This window comes from Rhinolophus sinicus, chromosome 15 (genome assembly GCF_057876585.1).
Source record: "Rhinolophus sinicus isolate RSI-liver-muscle chromosome 15, RSI-T2T, whole genome shotgun sequence".
Classification (NCBI taxonomy): Eukaryota; Metazoa; Chordata; class Mammalia; order Chiroptera; family Rhinolophidae; genus Rhinolophus; species Rhinolophus sinicus.
The window spans coordinates 90,434,795-90,454,148 of record NC_142515.1 but is presented as its reverse complement, the minus strand read 5'-3'; the positions used below and the strand labels follow the sequence as shown (position 1 = coordinate 90,454,148).

Genomic DNA, 19,354 nt, shown 5'->3' with positions numbered 1-19,354 from the left:
TTTTTCCTCACACCACCCCTCAGGAAGATGGTAGGTTTTGGCCTAGATGTCTGGTGCTGGCCCTAAGCATGATATTACATTTGGTATCTCTTTGGAGTTTCACCATCTCAGTGTAGGTGTGTGAGGGGTGGGACCTACTCCTGTCTGGCCCAGGGAGTGCTGAATCCTGCCTCAGTGTAACATACCACACCACATTCTGTGGTTTGGGATCTGACCAAACTTGCCCAGGTTTTCCACACCCATTTAGGGTGGGATTGGCTTCTGCTTGTCTCTGCTTTCTGTGAACTGTTCACTTTCTGTCTGCTGTCATCTTCTCTAGCCTCTGCTGCTGATGTCTGCAGCCCGAGTCCCTCTCAGTGAGTGCCCCTTATGCTTAGCGCATGCCTTTCATGGCTCTCTGAGGCCCTTGCCTGGGGCCTGCCTGCATGGTCTGTTGTCCCCTGTCTGCTATCCCCGCACCAGCCCTCCCCACTATCCACCACACTCCTGCTTCCACAGTCTCCTCTTGGCTGGGCCCCACTTGTGCCCTGGAGCTGGTCCTGACTCCTCTTTCTCGGAATTCTTATCTGTGCCCTGAAATTTAGTTGTCTACTTCTTGTTCTCTAATTGTGTCTCTACACATCCACCTTTGCTCCCCTGAAAGACTGTGGACCCCTTGCAGGCAGACACTGTCAATAGGATGGCAATGAAAACAGCTCTTAGAGGGGAGTGGGCACTTCTGGTGTACCAGGCCCAGAGCTGAGTAATTAACATATTTATCTCAGTCAGTGATGACAGTAAACCTGTGTTGCTATCCCATTTGACAGATGAAGAAACTGAAGCTCTGAGAGGTTGAGTAACTTGTCTAAGATGACCCAGCTAGAAAATGATAAAGCGAGAACTGTAACCGTATCTGTCTGACTGCAAAGCCCATGCTTTTCCACACGGCGCATACTCACTGTTGATTGCTTGATTCAGATTTCCTTGCGTGTTCTTCATGGGGACATCCATGGGGATCTCATTTCTTGAGGGTAGAAAAGCCTCCTGCAGAGAAGAGAGTCAGTGCTCTCTCTGGCCGAAGTGTTCAGGCCGTGGCTCCTGTGAGCCCAGATGGTTGGCTGGGATGCAAACACTCCAAGCTCTGTGAGTACCTCTCACTCCCACGTTCTTGCCTCTGCACACCCTTTCGGAACCCCACAACTTCTCTCTCTCTCTCCCCCTCTCTCGTTCGTCCTTTTCCCTGGGGGCACGTAAACAGCCAGAGGGTTCCTGGGGCTGCGGTCTGATATCTCTTGATAGAGTTGGTAAGAAAATGGAGACAGAGATCAGCCAAAGGCCCCGAGGAGAGAATCCTGATTAAGACAGACCCCCTCCCCACACACCAGCTCCCATCTGAATCCTGTCCCTTCCCAGCCACCCCCTTCCCCAGTTGGAATCTTTCCTTCAGGCTCCTGAGCCCCTGAGCTAAGCCCCACCCCTCTCCCATCATCCTAAAGTTTGGGGGCTGCATTCAAGTGAGAGATTTCCAAGTAGGGGTGTGTTGGAAGAATTTATGCTGAGGGCATGTTTCCTGGAATAACCATGAAAGGGGACAGCCACCGCCACTGTCTCCAAGGACATCAGCATAGCTCCCTTCCAGACCCTCTACCCTTTCTCCCTCCCACCAGCCCGGTGAACAGGGACCAAGCTTGCTTATTGTCACCTGACGCTGGGCAGCCACTGATCCCATTGGTGGAGCCAGATTCAGTCTGGCTCTCCTGTTCCTTCTCGTCTTCTCTGCCTCTCTCTCCTCCACGCCGCTTTGATTTTGCTCTTGCCTCTCCTTGCGCTCGGCTGGAAACATCACCTCTCTGGGGGCAGCAGCGCGCTGCGGACCAGGCAGGGGCTGCCTGCGGGGCATGGAAGAAGCCTCCTTGGCAGCTGTGAGAGGAGCGAGAGAAGCCAGTGAGCACTGCTGCCTGTGACCCAGGCATCTGGCCGCTGCCTCTCTGCCTGGGGAGCCCATCCACACAGAGGTCTCTCCTTTTCCTCCCTTCCAGGTCTTCCTCTGCAGAGCCCATTGGAGCCAGGTGAGTGCCCTTCCTCTCCCAGAGCGTCCTACTGTCAATCCCGAGAGGGACTCTGGTGGTTAGGGGCTAGGAGCTGGGGGGCACCGGGGTCCTGCCAGTGCCTGTGGTGCCCACCTGGATTGCCAGGGCCCATGACCTTGTCCCCTTTCCCCCAGGCCCTTGGCCAAGGGGTTAACAGCTGGATCCGGTCCCCAGGGCACCATAGTTAGTCACCCCGTGACCAGTCTGCTGCAGTCAACAATGCCAGAAGGGACAGTGGGGCGGGGGGCAGCTTTTCCTCTGGCATGCAGTGGCTTTTCTGAATGGACATGGGCAAAGGGTATCAGTGTGGGCACAGTGTATGCATGCTTTCGAGAAGACTGGAGGTTTGCTTGCGTAGATAGTTCTGTCTGCATAAACTTAGGCTCATGTGTGGGTTTTGACTGCTGTGTGGCATGTCTAGGAACATATGTTTCTTGTATATGTGAGGCACATGTGTGGGGGATCAGTTATCTATAGCCCGTGGGTGCATGTAGGTGGGGACAGTGCAAAGCAGTATATTTATGGGGTGGACATATCGCTTGTCAAGTATGTGGGCGTACATGTTGACAGAGGGTTTCTATGTGGGAAGGAGCGACTCTGGAGCAGAAGGTGGTAGGTAGGTGGAGAGTGTGGGCAGAAGCCCCCGTCGGTGGGCAAAGCCGCGTGGGTGTGCAAACCTGTTGGCATGTGAAGGCTCGGGGATGGCAGAGTGTAGCCAGAAACAAACACATTTTCAAACTCTGTGTTTTTGAGCCTGGAGAAGACTTGAGAGCGAATACCAGAATATGGGCAGAGGTTGACATGTGTGTGAATGTACATGGGTGTGCAAGCAGGCGTATGGGGTGCCTGCCTTCTGTGGAGGTGGCATGCATGCATGTTGGCTCCTGTGGCTTCCTTTTCCCCCCAAATATGGCTCGTGAGAAGGTGTACATGCATATGTGTGTGCGGAGCCTGTGGCCGTGCACATGCGTGGGTCTGCGTGGGTCTGACAGCTTGTGGAGGGAAAATTGCGGGACATTCTTAGAATGTGAAGGGTGACGGAAGGTACCTGAGTGCGTAGGTGAGTGTGTGGGAGTGAGAATGTCTGAGGAAGTATGTGTGTGAAGCCTGTGGGTAGAAGACGTGGGTGGGCATGCTTGGTGCATACATGTGCGTGTGCACGCACATACGCTCGCCTGCGTGTGGGTGTGTGAATGCTTGTGTTGGGGTGGATTCGCACGGGAGTGTGGGTGTTTCTCAGGTGTTGTCTCAACCTGTCCCTCACACCCTGCCCTTCCCCAGTCACCTGGGCTTGAGAACTGGGGTTCATGCCCACCCGGCGTCACTTTTCTCCCAGTGTCACTCACAGCAACTCTCCCAAGCTCACGTGGGCAGTAGTCTCGGCTCTCCTAGAACTGTCCAGGGGAAAGGATGAGCCAGGTCCTGGAGATACCACCACCACAGCTATTCTATCTATGGGAGACTGAGGCAGGAACAGGTGCCCACCCATAGGGTGGGTGTGGACTGCCTTCCATGTGGGTGGCAGGTGGCTGTGCTGGGGTGCATGGGTGCATGTGTGTGTGGGGGGGAAGTCACATGTGTTTCTCTGGGGAGCTCCTCACTGGGAACACAGGGGACAGCAACTCCTCACTGTTCCACACCTGTCCCTGTGAATTACAAACTGGTTTATTAGAGTATAGTTGTTTCTAGACACCCAATCCTATTCTATTTTATTTTGGCGTGAACCCGGTAGCACCATCATGCTTATTTACCACAGGATTCCCTTGCACGAAGCCATTGGTGTGTAACCGAACCTCACAACAGGCAGGCATACGCTTTAGGGTGAGAAGCTAAAATGAAACAAGGATGCAGGTGACATTCTGGGGCAAGTTCTTCACCCTGTGCCTGCCACCCAGGCAGCCCACGAGTTAATTTAGAGGTGCCAGGCTCTGAAGCAGGCTTAATTGACAGGAAAGTGTGGGTTGGATCTTCTGGAAGCTATAAATAGATGTACCTGCTTTTGATGGCACAAGGTACCCTCACCCTTAGCAGTGCCTGGGCAAGGAGAGGAGAGGAAGAGGGAAGGAGGTGAAAAGGAGCTGACACTCCAGAAACCTGTGGTGTGCTGGGACTGGGTTTGAGGAAGAACTGGGAGGCATGAGCTTGAATGGGTACTAAGCAGATGCCCCAGGAGAAAGCCCAGCCCACACTCATGCTCTTGTCCCAGAGACAGTCCTTCTCAGCCCTTCTCACTTCCCCACCCCGCTCCCCAAAGCTCCAGTGAGCCAGGCCAAAGTCAGGGCCAGAGTCAGCGCTTCCCAGATAAGCACAGGTGAGAGTGATGGTGGTGTGGTCCTTTTACATCTGGAAGAGCAGCCAGGGGAAGAAGCGAAGGAGTGAGAGGGGGAGGGGAGAGAAAATGCCATTGCTTAAAAGGACAGAAGGAGGAAAAATAAATAGTGGTAAAATAAAATAATGTGCACCTATGCATACACACATGCCACACATGTGACACATGGGACACACACACGCTTACACAAGGAGATACAACTTTAGCTTAATGACAAAGAGTTTGGGATCCAGAGTCAGATAGACTGAGTTCAAATCTTTTTCTAGCTGTGTGACCGTTGGCATCTTAGTACCCCCAACCTCAGCTACCACATCTGTAAAATGGGGATAATAATAGTGCCTACTATTGTGAGCTTGCACGAGATGATGTTTGTGAAATTATTAGCACATAGTCAGCCTACAATAGATGTCAAAGGTAAAACTATTTAAAGGAGTTGAGTAACTGAGGATGCGCTGAAAAGGAGAGTGATGATAGAGAAGTGATGGGTGGGAGAAGGGCTGTGGCTCGTGCGGCTGTGCCACCACCACGTGGATCCAAGAACTCCCAGCCCTGGGTCGTAGTGCCCTCTGCTGAGTCAACCCGGAGAGTAGGGGGGGCCTGAGTTCCAGAGCCCTGGCACCCCTTCTGGCACCGTTGGCCTTTTGGTTGCTGCTGCCCTCTGCCTGCCTGCACCCTCAAACCCATCTATCTCCTCAGTGGGGGCTTCCTGTCTCTCCTACGCCTCACACTGTTCTCTCCACCCCCACCCCTTTCTGTGTTAACGCCTGCTGGCGGAGAGCCCCCTCCTCGGCTCCATCTGTTGCAAATCTGTCCTGCCTGGCGTTTGCAGCATTCCCACTGCCTCTGCCACCTGTCAGGTGCCTTCTGCTCTGCAGACCCCTCCAAGGAGAGCCAAGAACCCCCTGTGGGGGAACACCCCATCCCACCTTTGGTTCCCCCCCTTAGTCTTCCCTGTGCTATCTTTCCATCAGACTTGATGAGGTAGGTGCCATCAATGGGTCCTCAAATGTCCACCTCGCCAGGGATGTTGGGAGGAAGATGTTCCAGAAAACTCTGTGGTGGGGAGAGTGGTGCTGATTCCCCCTCTCCCCTCAGTCCCCACAGGAGCCAAACTGGAGGGGAACATGGAGCTGCTGTCCACACCCCACAGCATTGAGGTCAATAACATCACCTGTGACTCCTTCCGCATCTCCTGGGCCATGGAGAACAGCGACCTGGAGAGGGTCACCCATTACTTCATCGACCTCAACAAGAAGGAGAATAAGAACTCCAACAAGTTCAAGCACCGGGTGAGTGAGGGGCCTGGAGCGCCTCTTCCTCACACCTGCTCTTGAAGGAGGCAGGATAACCCAGGGCCTGGAGGCGCTAGTGATGGGTTTGGAGAGGCCTGATTCCAATCCAGGCTCTGCTTACGGTGTAAACTTGGGAGAGTTATTTAACCTCTCTGAGCCTGAGTTCCTTCTCTGGTAAAAGGGGAATAAAGATAATGCCAGCACCCCCGTAGGCTTGTGAGAAGCTTCTGGGAGGTAACATTTGTGTGGTGCTTGGTTCAGGGCCCACCATACAACGAACACCATTTTCAGCATCATGTGGACAAGTGAGAAAACCCAGGGTGGGGCCATGACATCGCACCTGGGCATGGCCCCCGACTCAGCAACAACCTAATTGTTGACTGGGTGGGCAACATGGACTGTGGGCCGGGGTGGGGCCCTCTGGTGGGTCCTCAGAGATCTCCCACAGGCTCCCATGATCCTCTCTGGCCCTGGCCCTCTGGCCTGTTTGCTGGGTTTAGAAAAGGAATGTGAAAGAGTACCCCCCTGGCTGGGGTGTCCTTTCCCTGGGTTAAAGCTGCTGTGGGGGTGGGTGGGAGGAAGGAAGGCTCCCATCTCCTAAGCTGGCAGAGAGGCAGAGAAGAGAGTGAGGTGGGAAGGAGCTGGTTCCCACGACGACGGCATCATGTGGGTTACTCACCCTCTCTTTGGAATTGGCTCCCCCCTCCCCATCTGGGTGTCTTTTGGCAGGCCAGTTGCCACGGTGACGTGAATGTTCAACACCACCCCCTTAACCCTCCCCCCCAAAGAATAAGGCATATTTTTCCTTTCTCCCTGGCTTCTCAGCATTGGCCGTTGCCGTGGAGACGGCACTGCAGTGTGCTGAGCTCTCGAAGTCTCCCTCGAAAATGGAGATCTCGGAAGTCTCGCCACCCTCAACTTTGCAAGCCTCCACCCCAGTGGCCTTTCTCCTCAATTCCCAAAAGAACCGGCATCAGAGATGAAGGAGGGGTGGAGGCTGGGGAATGGCTATATGGCCTTCCCAACGGCCACTGCTTGCTTCTGCAGGAAAACAGTGACCAGGGCACTGAGCCATCAAATCCTTGAGACTCTGGCCCTCCTCAGGAGGCATGGGACCATCTGGAGATGGAGGTCTAAGGGAATGCCAAGATTGAGCATGAGCCCCAGTTTGACTCTTGGCTCTCTGTCTGCATCCCATGTCTCAGGATGTCCCCACCAAGCTTGTGGCCAAAGCAGTGCCTCTGCCCATGACGGTGAGAGGCCACTGGTTCCTGAGCCCCCGCACGGAATACAGCGTAGCGGTGCAGACTGCAGTGAAGCAGAGCGACGGGGAGTACCTGGTGTCCGGCTGGAGTGAGACAGTCGAGTTCTGCACCGGGGGTAAGGCCCTGCTGTCCTGTTGCTTTGGCACATCCGGTTTAGTTATGGTCAGGAGGGGGCTTCGTCTTAATCTAACAAACCCCATGACCATCTGCTGTATACCAGCACCAGGTGTAGGCCATCAGGGAGACACAGGTGGATGAGACCTGCCCCTGCCCTGACAAAGCCTGTAGCCCGATGCAGGAGGCAGATGTGAATACAGCTTATCATGGTGGCAATACTACTTCCGTAAAGAGATGGAGTCACTTTTCTGGCTTGGGGCAAGCAGATTTTTCTTTTTTTTGGAATTGTGGTAAAATACACGTAACATAAAAGTTACCATCTTAACCATTTTTAAGTGTACGTTTCAGTGGTATAAAGTCCATTCACATTGGGATGCACTTGATCTCCAGAATTTTCCATCTTCCCAAACTGAAACTCTATGCGCATTAAACAACAACTGTGCCTCTCATCTCACCCCAGCCCCTGCAACCGCCATTCCTTTCTGTCTCTAAATGTGACCCCTCTTGGTGCCAATGTGACCACTCTTGGTACCTCAAATACTGTGAGAGGAACCATGCAGTATTTGTCCTTCTGTGATTGGGTTGTTCACTTAGCATCATGTCTTCAAGGTTCATTCATGTTGTCGCCATGTATCAGAATTTTCTTCCTTCTTAAGGTGGAATAATATTGCATACCGTGGCTAAACTTGTTTTTGTTTATCGATTTGCGTTTTGTTTATCGATCATCGGTCGATGGAAGCTTTGTGGAACAATCACAGTTTATTTGTTTTGAATCTCCGCTTAACCTGGGGAAATAATCCTTAGTCAGTGGTCCCCCAAACTCTCTTGGCAGAACTGAGCTTGCAAATTCCAGCATGAACAAACACCAGGCTCATGCGTACTTGGTCACTGATGACCCAGGATCTGCCCCACAATATTCAGTTCTTTTGGTGTCCATGGTGAGAATTGCCCCAGATCTCTGTCTGTCACAAGGAAGGGGCAGGGGACGTTCTTAGCCCTGGGCCTATGATGCTGCTGGCTCCACCCTCTGCCAAGGTCTGTGCCTCATCTCCTTGCGCTGCCCTTCTGTTTTGAGTGGTGCTTTCTCTTAGCTCGGCTGCAAACCCCACTCTCTGGAGGTGCTCCCACTCCTTGTGGGGAAAGCCTCTTGGTTTACCCCAGAATTCCATGTGTAGTAGGAGTTTAATTCAAACAGGGGAGCTGGGGATGGCTGCTGTCCAGACCACACTCTTCTTGCCAAACCCAGCACCCTGGCCAGGGCTGCATGAACAAAGAGGAAAGGGGATCTTTTCCTAATTTGTATAAAGGCACTGTCTAGGCTAGCAGCAGCCCTGCCTGGGCCCCTGGGCTCTGGCCTCTGGCCCTGGCCCCTGGGAGGGTCCAGTTTTACTACCCTGTTTCCAGGCGTCTATGCTTTTCCTGGGATGCTGAAGTGGAGTCATTGCCCCAGACATGGTCTATCTAAACATTCACCCCAGTTCTCCACAGGCTCTCCACGAACCCCCACTTATAATAACAACTGGCTTCCATGTAGTGGTGCACGCAGCGTCCTACCTACTGGGTTTGAGGGGCTGTCCCTAAAGGACCGCAAATTTTCCCTTTCTTGGCCCTTCTTTTGCCTGCTGGTTGTCCTTTCACACGAAGGTGGCCTGGAATTAGAGCCCCTGGAGCCCATCACAATTGCATAACTGGACGGCCCTGCCGCTTGTCTGACGCAGAGTCCTGAGCCTCAGGCACTGAGGACACAGACAGCATCTGGCTGGCCCACTTCCATGTGGTCCGAGGTGCTGTGACTGTTTGGTGTGCCCTGCCTGTCTGAGCACAGACGTGGGCTGCTGTGGGCTGATGTCCGCAGTGCCAGGAATGGGGGAGGGGCGGCGGTCCCCAACCGCTCTCTTGGCTCACCCCCCCACCCCCCCGCACTCTTGCAGATTATGCCAAGGAGCACCTGGCACAGCTGCAGGAGAAGGCTGAGCAGATCGCAGGCCGTATGCTGCGCTTCTCTGTCTTCTACCGCAACCATCACAAGGAGTACTTCCAGCACGCCAGGTGAGCGAAGCCCTGCACGGCCCAGCAGGGCCCGCCTCCGTCCCCAGCCCTACCTCAGCAGTCCAGGCTGTCTGATGTCACCCCAAGCCTGTCAGATTCCAGACCCCTGCAGTGAGTGGCCATGCCCTCTCATTCCAGGCTGGCTCTGGGTGGGTGGGTAGCTGGGAGGCTGGTGGCCTGGGATTGGGCTCCAGGAAGGAGAGGGCACTCAGAACGAGGCTGCCGGGGGCACCGTACCACCAGGCCTGGGTGAGTGAGGTCCTGGGTGGGATCCTTCTTGGGAGCAGTTCCTGTCACTGGGTTCTAATGTGGCAGGTCATTAGCTATGTCTGCAGTTCAGGCCCCGGGTCCCAAGAGGAGGTGATGAGGGGGCCACAAAGTGTGAGCAGATTCTGAGCACAAAGGGTCATGGACTTCACACAGTGTGCTGGGGAGCCTGGAGGCTCCAGGGCGTGTCTCAGGCAGCCCTTCCGGTGGTGCTGGAAATGTAAGGTCCAGGAAATGTAAGGATGGGGCTTGGTGGACCCCACACCTATCGTTTAACCCAAGCAGCTTCAATTTTATTGCTCATGGCCCACCTGTATGTAATTTCCTTTGGGAAAAAAGAGAGGGGTTCCACATCTAAAAATGCTCAATCCAACTGACGATTTCATCCAAAACCCTCAGCATACATATAGGGAGCTTGAGGCCCAGAGCGCCAACACGGCGTTAGTCACTTAAGACAGCCAGGACCAGGCCAAAGTGAGGTAGGACCAGGGGCTTCCCTCCTCCCCGTGCCTGCTGACACGGCTTCAAGCCCATGTCCGTGTAAGACTGGGCCAGGGCAAGCCACCACCAGTACCGTCTTTATCAATTGCATCAACAGGGGCAGGCATTTTGACCCTTCTCCAGGCAGCAGAGGCCTCGGTGTGGGTTTTGGTGTTTGTACTAAAGAAGACAGGAAGTGAGATGAGTGGTGCCCGGTTTGGGCTCCTCTACCAGAAAGCAAGAAGGAGAGAGCACCCATGTGTGCCAGGAATAAAAACAGAGTCTTTCTCCTGAAAACCTCACAGTCTCTCAGGGGACAGTACCCACAGATGGAAGGTAGTAAGTGTGTGTGCTCATTGACTAAAATTCAGCGTCCTGCAGTCAAAATCTTGTTGAATTGAAAGTACCTGATGCTCCTGGAATGTTTTAGGGAGGAGGAGACACCTGTGCTGGGCCTTGAAGGAATGAATAGAAGTTTGCCAGGCCAGTTGGTGAAAGGTGGGAAGGGCAATCCAGGCAGAGGGAAGAGCAATGCAAAGGCACAGAGGCAGGAAAAAGCTGGGTGGGGTTCCCATGTGGCTGGAGGATGTCAACTGTGGGTGTGGAGGTGGTAGGAGACGGAGCCAGAAAGACCAGATCGTGATGGCTTTGCTTTTCATTCAAGCTCCATCAAAGGGTTTTATGCTGGGGAATAGCAAGTTCAGACCTCTCCTCTGTGAAGGAGTGGGCTGGATCAGCCCATCTCCAGGGCCCTCCCTGCTCTCACATTCTGGAATGTTCTATTTGTGACTGGTGGAGGCGGTGGTTGGTGGGAGAGCCAGAGGGTGGGCTGGCTCCCTTTTCATCACACACAGCAGCCAAGCCTCTGACCAGCTAACCAGTGGCATTTTCTCTTTCCTTTGGCATTTTCCCGGGGTGGGTAGAACCCATTGTGGGAACATGCTGCAGCCCTACTTGAAGGACAACAGCGGCAGCCATGGTTCCCCGACCAGCGGCATGCTCCATGGAGTCTTCTTCAGTTGCAACACGGAGTTCAACACAGGCCAGCCCCCTCAAGACTCTCCCTACGGCCGCTGGCGCTTCCAGATTCCCGCCCAGCGCCTTTTCAACCCCAGCACCAACCTCTACTTTGCAGACTTCTACTGTATGTACACAGCCTACCACTATGCCATCCTGGTTCTGGCCCCCAAGGGCTCCCTGGGGGACCGCTTCTGCCGAGACCGCCTGCCTCTCCTGGACATTGCTTGCAACAAGTTCCTGACCTGTAGTGTGGAGGATGGGGAGCTGGTCTTCCGCCACGCCCAGGATCTCATCCTGGAGGTCATCTACACGGAGCCCGTCGACCTGTCCCTGGGCACCCTGGGAGAGATCAGTGGCCACCAACTCATGAGTCTGTCCACTGCCGACGCCAAGAAAGACCCCAGCTGTAAGACCTGCAATATCAGTGTGGGCCGCTAGGGACTCCTGGGGAGCTGGGGGGCTAAGGAGAGAGGACAGGCAGGGCGCAATGGGTGGCATAGGTTCAGGGAGCTGGCTTTCTCTCCCCTAGCCCCCTGCTCCCTCCATGCCTTTGGTCTCCCCCTCCCCACCCCTTGGCATTAGAGGCAACAGAGGGTGGTTCCCTTGGTAGGCCTGGTAGACCTGGAAAGGCTCTTAGCCTCTGTAGCTTGGTGGGGGGTTGGATTTCTGGAGACTTCCCCTTTCCTCTGGTTTCCCAGTCCTGCTGTTTCTTGCTTTATCCCAGGCCTCCATCTCATGGAGACTTTAGGCCTTCCGGGCCTTCCAGGCCAAAGTCTATGTGTAGCTTGCCTGCCTCCAGAGGTGACACAGAACTGTGGGGTGCTCTTCCTTAGCCCCACCCACCCCACTCAGGTCCACCACAGGATACCCCTGCCCACTCAGCGGGGCCTGGGGGCTTCCCACGCCAGGTTTGGCCCGTTCCCTCTATAAATAGACTCCTGCACCGCTGTGACCCCAGCTGCTCCTGACCCAAAGCACCTCCTCCTGCATGGGGAGTTGTCCCCCCCTCTTGTCACCTGCACTCAGAAAGAGGCCCTCTTTTTCCTCTTGGCTTTGGGGCATCCAAGCTGTTGGAATGTTTCGTTTCATCTATCTGGAGATGGTCTAGACCCCAGTGGACTGGCTCCCTTGCTCAGAGCATGGGGGCCTGGAATGGCAGCCACTGGGGTCGAGGAGGGGGAGTGAGACCCCTGAGACCCAGAACGACACCTTCCTTGGGCAGGGGTGGGCTGCCTCCCGCCCTGAGGGGACCTAGTATGGAACTAGACCCAAGGGCTTTCCTGCAGAGCCCTGGCACCCGCCTGGCTGTGCACTTTCCTTGCTGTCTCTGCCATGGTGCCGTGACTGCACTGTGCCGTTTGTGATCTGGACTGTGGCTTCCCTGCCACCCCACCTCGTGCCCCTGCCCACTGGCACTGTCCTCGCCACCCCCTTTCTCAAGCCCATTGGCAGAGAGCCCCTTCTCTGGGGAACTCTTGTTGAAGACTTTCCCAGGCCTAACAGCGTTTTTACCTATTTCCTACTTTTGTACAGGTCATGAGGGTGGTGAGGGTGGACCCCCTGAGATAAGCAGACCAGGTGGGCTGACGGGGAGAGGTGTTGATGGAGGCAACTAGCTATCAGGGGGATGATGGAGGTGATGTCAGGCAGAAGAGAGCAGCCTCCACAATGACAGCCAGATTTCCGTGATGAAGGACAGAAGGAGCCAGCAGGCCAACAAGGCCATATCTCAGTTAGGGGCAGGTGGGACAGCTGGTCACCTCTTCTGTAGCCACAGGGAGTGGAGTGGTTCAGGTCTGGGGGGGCCTGGGAAATGCGTGGAGAAGAGGACATGGGCCCCCAGGCCCTTTCCCCCTCTGCTGGCAGCGTTGCTGTGGGGGTGGCTCGCTGCCCTTCCCTGGCCTGGTGTCTGCCCCTGGCTGGGGCATGCCCGCCTGTGCTGTGCTTGCATTGTGCATCAATAAACCACCATGGCCTGAGAGCTCCGCCTCTCCTTGGGCTCTGGGAGGGCAAGTGGGTAAGTTATATAATCACAGAGGAGCTCACATAGGGATGGCCCCCAGGACGGGCTGCCCAGAATTGTCTCTAAGGGTGTTCAAGTCTTGCTGTGGGAGATGGGGCTCAGGACGCAGAGCCACATCTCCAGCTCGGAAGGGACTTCGGAAGTCATTTGTGCCTACTCTGCACTTTGCTGAAGGGGAAACAGGCCTCTTAAGGAAAAACCTGTAGAAATCCAGAAGCTTAGCCAAGGTCCCCAAGCCCCCCATTTGGAGCCCTTCCCACTGTAGCATCAGACCCAGACGCCACTGACTTTCCTTCCTCCAGCGCCTGTGTCCCCTCCCCAGCAGGTTTCCTCGTTTACAGATCTGTCACCTCTACATCTATCATTGTAGACTAATTAAAATGATCCTCTTCTGGAGTGAAAAAGCTCCAGAAAAATTAGAGTCACTTCCCTGACATTGCCTGGCTTAGGGTCAATGAACATGTGTCACCCAGAGCTTGAGCACAGGCTCCTGGGGCAAGGAAGGAAAGTTGAAGGGCAAAGGACCACTTCCTGAGGACCTACTATGCGCTGGGCATTACTCCAGCTTCTTTCACACATCAGCTCGTTTAATCTTCACAATGGCCTTGTGCCCTATTCCCATTTAACAGACGAAATTGAGGCACAAAGAAGTCACAAGTTTTGCCCATGTCTTACAGTCAGTAGGTCACAGTGGCCAGAAGCTGGAATTTTCCCATTTCACTGCCCTGTGTCCCCTAGTGTGTGCCAGGTCCACCTGAGACAATAAGACACGGCAGGACCCTTCTCAGGCAGTGACTCTCCCAAGGGTCTCTTATCTCTTCCAAGGCGGTGCCTAGTTCCTGAATAACACCAGGGGGGGATGTGGAGTCACAAATGGCCCAGGAGGCTGATTTGAAGGTGTTTGGGCAGCAGCTGGAGTCCAGAATTCCCAGGACAGTGAGTGACCACCAGGGTCCATGCTTCCATCCCCCCATCCCCCTACCCCCAGCACCAGCTGAGGGGTTTTCAGAGTCCTCCAGAGACACAAGCTTCAGTCTTCCTTTTCAGAACCCTTCTGGTTTTCTTAGGAGGAGAGATTGACTCCTGGTGTCCTCTTAGTGGGGGATGAAGGCAGCCAGCTGAGATGGGGTGGATGGGGTGGGGCAGGCAGGTTTCCTCCAGAGAGCCTGCTCCTCCGGTCTCCTCTCCGGATGGCCGCTTTCTGGCACACGCCCACCCTGGCTGCTCGAGGCGCTCATCACACTAAAGTGGGTCAAGGTATCTGTCGGAGTCTGCCCTCGGGTTCCTTCTGGCCTGTGTCACTCCGGTAGGAGAGAGGTCTGTGTGGACACACACACACACACAGACACACACACTCACACATCTTCCCTGGGCTGGATTTAGAAGACACAGCCTTGGTGACTACAGAGAGCTGCCAGGTGAGGGGCAACGTTGTACTGCAGCTGCCACTGAGTTGGCCCTGATCCAGTGCAGGTATGGAGGGAAAAATGAGGTGGTGGCCGCCAAGGGACATCTCTGAGTTACGGGTGGGGTTTTCTGCTGTGCAGGTACAAACACACACACAGCCAATACATACATATACATGGCCACATACACTAATGCTCCCATCTCTCTCTCTACCTGTGCCCCCCCCAGACACCCACACTTCCTTGCCTCCTTTCCTCCTGTGCCAGCATCTTTCTTTGAATCCTGGATGGATGATAGGGCCCCCCCACACAAGGTAGTGGGAGGGGAGGTGCCCTCTCTGAGGACCCTGACAGTGTCATCTGGCTTTGGTATGTGTCTTTTCTCCATGTTAGGAAAAGAGATGGCTGGGGTCCCAAGGAGAGGGACAAGAAGGGACTATTCCCCCAAAATGGAGGGAGGCCTTCAGGAAGCTGAGCTGAGGTGATTGGCCGTAAAACAGCTTGGCCACAGCATCTGCAGGAGATTAGAACCAGATGTTCCTGGGATGAGGGAGGGGAGGGCATGGGGCTGGGAGGGGGGCTGGAGCAGGAGAAGCAGACGGGTCAGCAGAAAGCTGGCTTGGGGGCCTCATGGCTCTCTGGGTAAACATCTGGCTGCCCTCTCCCCCGACTCCCCAAGTCAGGCACTACTATTTTTGCAAACTGGAACAGCACATCTTTTCACAGTTTCAGGAGTCAGTCCCGTGTGTAGGGACAGTCAAACACAGGGCGTGACTTGGGAGGTGCCCAGAAAGGCTACCAGCCAGCCAGAAATACGTCCCCTGCTTCACAAGCCCCGCCTTGCTGTGCGGTCAGCATTGTCCCCTCTGGCAGGAGTAGTTCTATGCTATGCGCCTGATGCCTGACTGGAAACTCGTGTACCCAGAAGTTTCCTTTTGAGCATAGGAAGAGAGTTGTCCAGAAACTGGAAAATTGTCTGGCAGGGGAGAGGAAAAGGAGGCCAATTTCTGGAGAGCCTCCCTCCTGTTTGCCCGGCCCTGGGACAGGCTCTCTTCAAAGGTTATCTCATTCCTTCCTTGAAACCCTGTGAGGTGTCACCATCCCACGTGTCTAGATGAAGAAACCAAGGCTCAGAGTGGTGAAATCACTCACCCAGGGACACACAGCACTCAGATGGGAGAAAACCGGTTAAGTTCAAAACCGGTTAAGTTTGCGTTCAAGCGTCTGACCTTTTTGCGACTGAGGAGCATGTGGCGTTAAGAGGAAGGGAAACGGAGAGAAAAAGGAGTGATGAGCAGTGCGGGGCATCAACTTTCCTTCTTCTACAGTAGAGCCAACACTTGGCCCTGCAAGCCCCCATCCCAGCCTTCTGGCCGCCTGGAGACTGGACGCTGGGTTTTCTCTTTGTGGCAGGAAGGGCTGCTGGGGGAAGATGACAGACAGGCTTAGGGAACAGAGGCCCAGGGAGGGGCAGCTGGCCAACGTCACGGGACAAAGCACAGCAGAGCCAAGTCTCTTGATTGCCAGACCGGTGCTGTCATGCTGTCCTCTCAGGGCTAGAGAGGTGCTCCCGGAGGGAGGAGCCGGAAGCTCTGGGGTGTGTGGTAATCTCAACCTAGTTATCTCAACCTGATTACCAGGGTTGGGAGCACAGTCTAGGGTAGATCCATCTTTCACTGCCAGCCACGAACTTAAGATCCAGGGGGACGCATGAGGACCTCAGGGGCTTGGAGACAGTTGGAGCAAGGATGGTTTCCTTCGACATGCAGTCACCTGAGTTGAGGGGCGGCTGCACTGGAGTTGGTTTAGTTTAGATCCTAAAGAAGCCAGAGGGTGAGGGTGGGCTGGGCCCTGAGAACACATTAATTAAGTTCTGGAATATGTATCAATGGCCTGCAGCCAGCTCCTAAGCAGGCTCCACCACCAGGTGGCAGCCTCTGAAGATGGGCCCAGGGAAGACTGTGGGGGCTCAGCAGCCCGGTCCCTGAGTCATTAGAGAGGTCCACGTCTATGGTGATGATGGCCTTGGGACAGTTGCCTGGGACAGCTGCACGGGACGATGCTGAGCTGTTTCCGGCTGTGGTGTTTGTTCATAGGGGCCCTGTTTGGGGTGGAGGATGGGTACGTTCTGTGGGCTTAAGCCCCGCACTCTGGATTGGGTTAATCCTGGCTCCTCCTGGACATGTGGCTTGTGAACTGGGAGTGTGGTCCTCTGAGCTTCAGAGGAACCTGGAGGGCCGGTGCAGAGAGCTGTGACCGCTGACTACAAGTCTGATAGTGGAGGAGCTGATGCCAAGTTGGTTGGCAAAGTGTCTAGGTGAGATGCCCAGGCGTCTCCAATGGTTTGAGAGCCTTGCCATTCTGCTCATGGCCCTCCAGGCTGTCCTGAGTACCCTGATCAGAGGGGATGGAGGCATGGAGGGGAGGCTGTGACATCACAGCTTGTGACCTCACTGGAGCCTTAAGGAGAAACCCCTCTGGCCATCGCTTACTTCTTCGCAGGGCTTCATGGCCTCAACTGCCATCAGGACCAGAAGACAGGGCTGCAGCCTGACCGTGGAAGCAGGTTGGCTTCCTGGAAGGAGAGGGTTCTGCATAGACATCAGCAACGTGTTTGGTTTCCACTACTGTTTTCTGCTTAAAGGGTTAATATGGGGTGCACCATGCCATAGAGCTCTCTGGATGTGGGTCCCCCCACATAGTCCCGACAACATCTGGCACAATACCTGCCCCTGCTATAGTAGAAGTCCCACTGAAGGCTCTCGGGGAGCCTGGGGGCTTGGAGCAGGCTGCCAGGTCTCTTGGGACTCTGGGCGTGGCCAGCACAGGTGTAAGAACCTGGGTCCTCTCTTGACTTTCTTTCCCTGTGAGATCTATGTAGAGAAAAGGGAGAGAGAGGCTCCTTTGAAGGAAAGGAGCAGGGATGTGGTTTCTCCCTTCCTGGCATCTAGGGGGAGACAGGTCGGAGCCTCCCTGCTGGCTGGGAGGGAGGAGGCAATGGCAGGAAGGAGGAAAGCAGACAAGACACAGGCTTGGGTTGCCTTGGGAGAGCGGGCAAGAGCTGGAATGTTTGCTCAGCGTCTGGCTCTTGTCTCCCTGAGAGAAGGACTCATGGGGGCCAGCACTCGATGTCTGACATTCAGGAAGGTAGGCCCTGGGGCCAGCTCTGGCTGATGCCAGTTTTCTGGCTCCTGGTGAGCTCTCCTAGCTGGACACCCTCGCAGACCACCCACCCCTCCCCCAGACAGAGACAGAAAACCCAGATGGACAACACACGCCTATCCTTTTATAGACCTCCTTCCTCCCCACCAAATGGCCCTTTACAGAATGTTCCACCCCTCCCGTTGTGTGGGAGGGCTATGTGAAGTGTGTGTATGCAGTGCGTCCGCAGGCTGAAGTGTGCGAGGCGGCTATGTTTGCGTGTGCCCAAGTGTGAAATCACACCCGAAGGTGTCCTGAAATAGAAGGGAGGAAGGGCAGCCAGTGAGGCCAGGTGTCCTGGCTGCGGGCCACTCCAGACACAGCAAGCCTGCACATCTGGAACGAGAAGCCCCTGCCCCCTCCCACCGTGTCCCAGACAGCATCTGGCACAGGATACTGGCTGTAATACTTTCGGTTTATTGGCTGGGATGCCCCGGTGTGGCTGACCAGCCACTGGGCCTGAGAGAAGCCCTGTCTTGTTCCCCACCCCTCCCCTTCATCTCCCCACTGTGGCTCCTGTGGGACCCGTACAGAAACTCATGCCCCAGGAAATAGCGGAAGTGGGGGCTTAAAGTAAAACCAAATGAGGCTGGGGCATGTATATTACAATGAAGATACACACTGGCTATACACAATCCAGCACACGGAGAAGGATAGGGAAGGCGGGTGGGTCCCGCTGACAGACCCTCCCCACCGGCCGGCCCCCACAGAGGAATGGCCACTTCAAGTGTCTCAGTGAAAGCTCTGGCTCCCTGGCCCTGGTCCCTTGCTCTGCTGGGGGCAAGGGAGGAAGGGAACTGGGGAAGTGGCTCATGAAGTAGTCCAAGTCCCACCTCCTGAGGACAGCCTCACCTGGACCATCGGCCCTGCAGGTCCCGGTGGCAGGGATGGGGTGCCCACCTTCTGCTCGCCCCCACTGTCCAGTCCAAGTGACCAAGGACAGCAGGCCTCACGTCCCCACTGACATGTGAGGGCAGTGGTCACTTCCGGCTGTGTAGAGTGTCCTGAAACTTGGTGCTGGTGTAGCGTAGGTGGAAGCCTTTTTTGGTGATGGTGTCATCAGAATGGAATCTCACCAACACAGAGTCTCCTGCCGAGTACACCTCCTCCGGAGGCTGACAGAGGAAAGGGATGGGCATGAGGCTGAGGACAGGGCATGGGCTGCTGTGTTTCATCCCCAAGGTCCCCTGCTCTAAGGAAGGTGGGAGGCTTTGATGTTCACCAGATCCCTCAACTCCTGGACGCAGGAGGAAGACTCTTTCAGGGGGAGTTTAATAGGACACCTGGAGGGCAGAAAGCAGGAGGCAGAGGAGCTTGTCTTAAGTCCAGAGTCAGACTCGGCTCTGCTACTAAGTTGGTTGTGAAGTTTAGGCAAGGCACTGCCTCTTGGGGGCTTCACTTTCCTCGAAGGCAAATAGAACCAAACACTATCTGCTCTCCAAGCCTAGAAGGGCTGGAGGAGGGGCACATGAGGACGGTTGTGAAGGGTCCTGCAAAGGGAGCAGGTTCTCTGAATGTCTGCCTTCTTGCTATCACAGCCAGCCATCTCTGAAAGATGGGACGGCTGGGTGCCCCAGACCTGGACTTGGCCATCCTCCCTTCCACCCTCCCCCCAGTTCTGGCCATCGTCAGCTCCAGGGGATGCCCCTTTCCAGGCCTCTGCAAGCTTGTCGTCACCTCTGTGAGCAGGCCTTCCGAGTGACAGCTTCCACAGAGCATCAGCACACAGATACCCTGGCCTTTAAGGCATAGAGAGGATCATTTTTGAAAACCTTGGGGACATTTCCAGCAACCATACCAGGAAGCCTTGACAGGACTGGGTTCCTTCCCCAGGTC

At 55.1% G+C, this 19,354-nt stretch overlaps 2 protein-coding genes across 5 annotated transcripts in view; one reads left to right on the top strand and one right to left on the bottom strand.

Annotated features, from left to right (window-relative positions):
* Nucleotides 1–1,511: 1,511 nt before the first annotated feature.
* PHYHIP (phytanoyl-CoA 2-hydroxylase interacting protein) lies at nt 1,512–12,869 on the top strand. Its single transcript, XM_019714416.3, has 5 exons — nt 1,512–2,048; nt 5,494–5,687; nt 6,896–7,070; nt 9,004–9,121; nt 10,792–12,869. Exons 2-5 carry the CDS (start codon nt 5,523–5,525, stop codon nt 11,324–11,326), a joined length of 993 nt encoding a protein of 330 aa, XP_019569975.1. The 5' UTR covers nt 1,512–2,048; nt 5,494–5,522; the 3' UTR covers nt 11,327–12,869.
* A 5,046-nt stretch (nt 12,870–17,915) lies between these two features.
* BMP1 (bone morphogenetic protein 1) overlaps nt 17,916–19,354 on the bottom strand; it is a 38,103-nt gene continuing 36,664 nt past the window's right edge. For all 4 annotated transcript variants that reach the window (XR_016019020.1, XM_019714355.3, XM_019714347.3 and 1 more), the window contains one exon: nt 17,916–18,633. Coding sequence is in view for 3 of the 4 variants with exons in the window: in XM_019714355.3 (XP_019569914.2) it covers nt 18,499–18,633 (135 nt within the window). In the remaining variant the exon portion in view is untranslated. The remainder of the gene's footprint in view (nt 18,634–19,354) is intronic.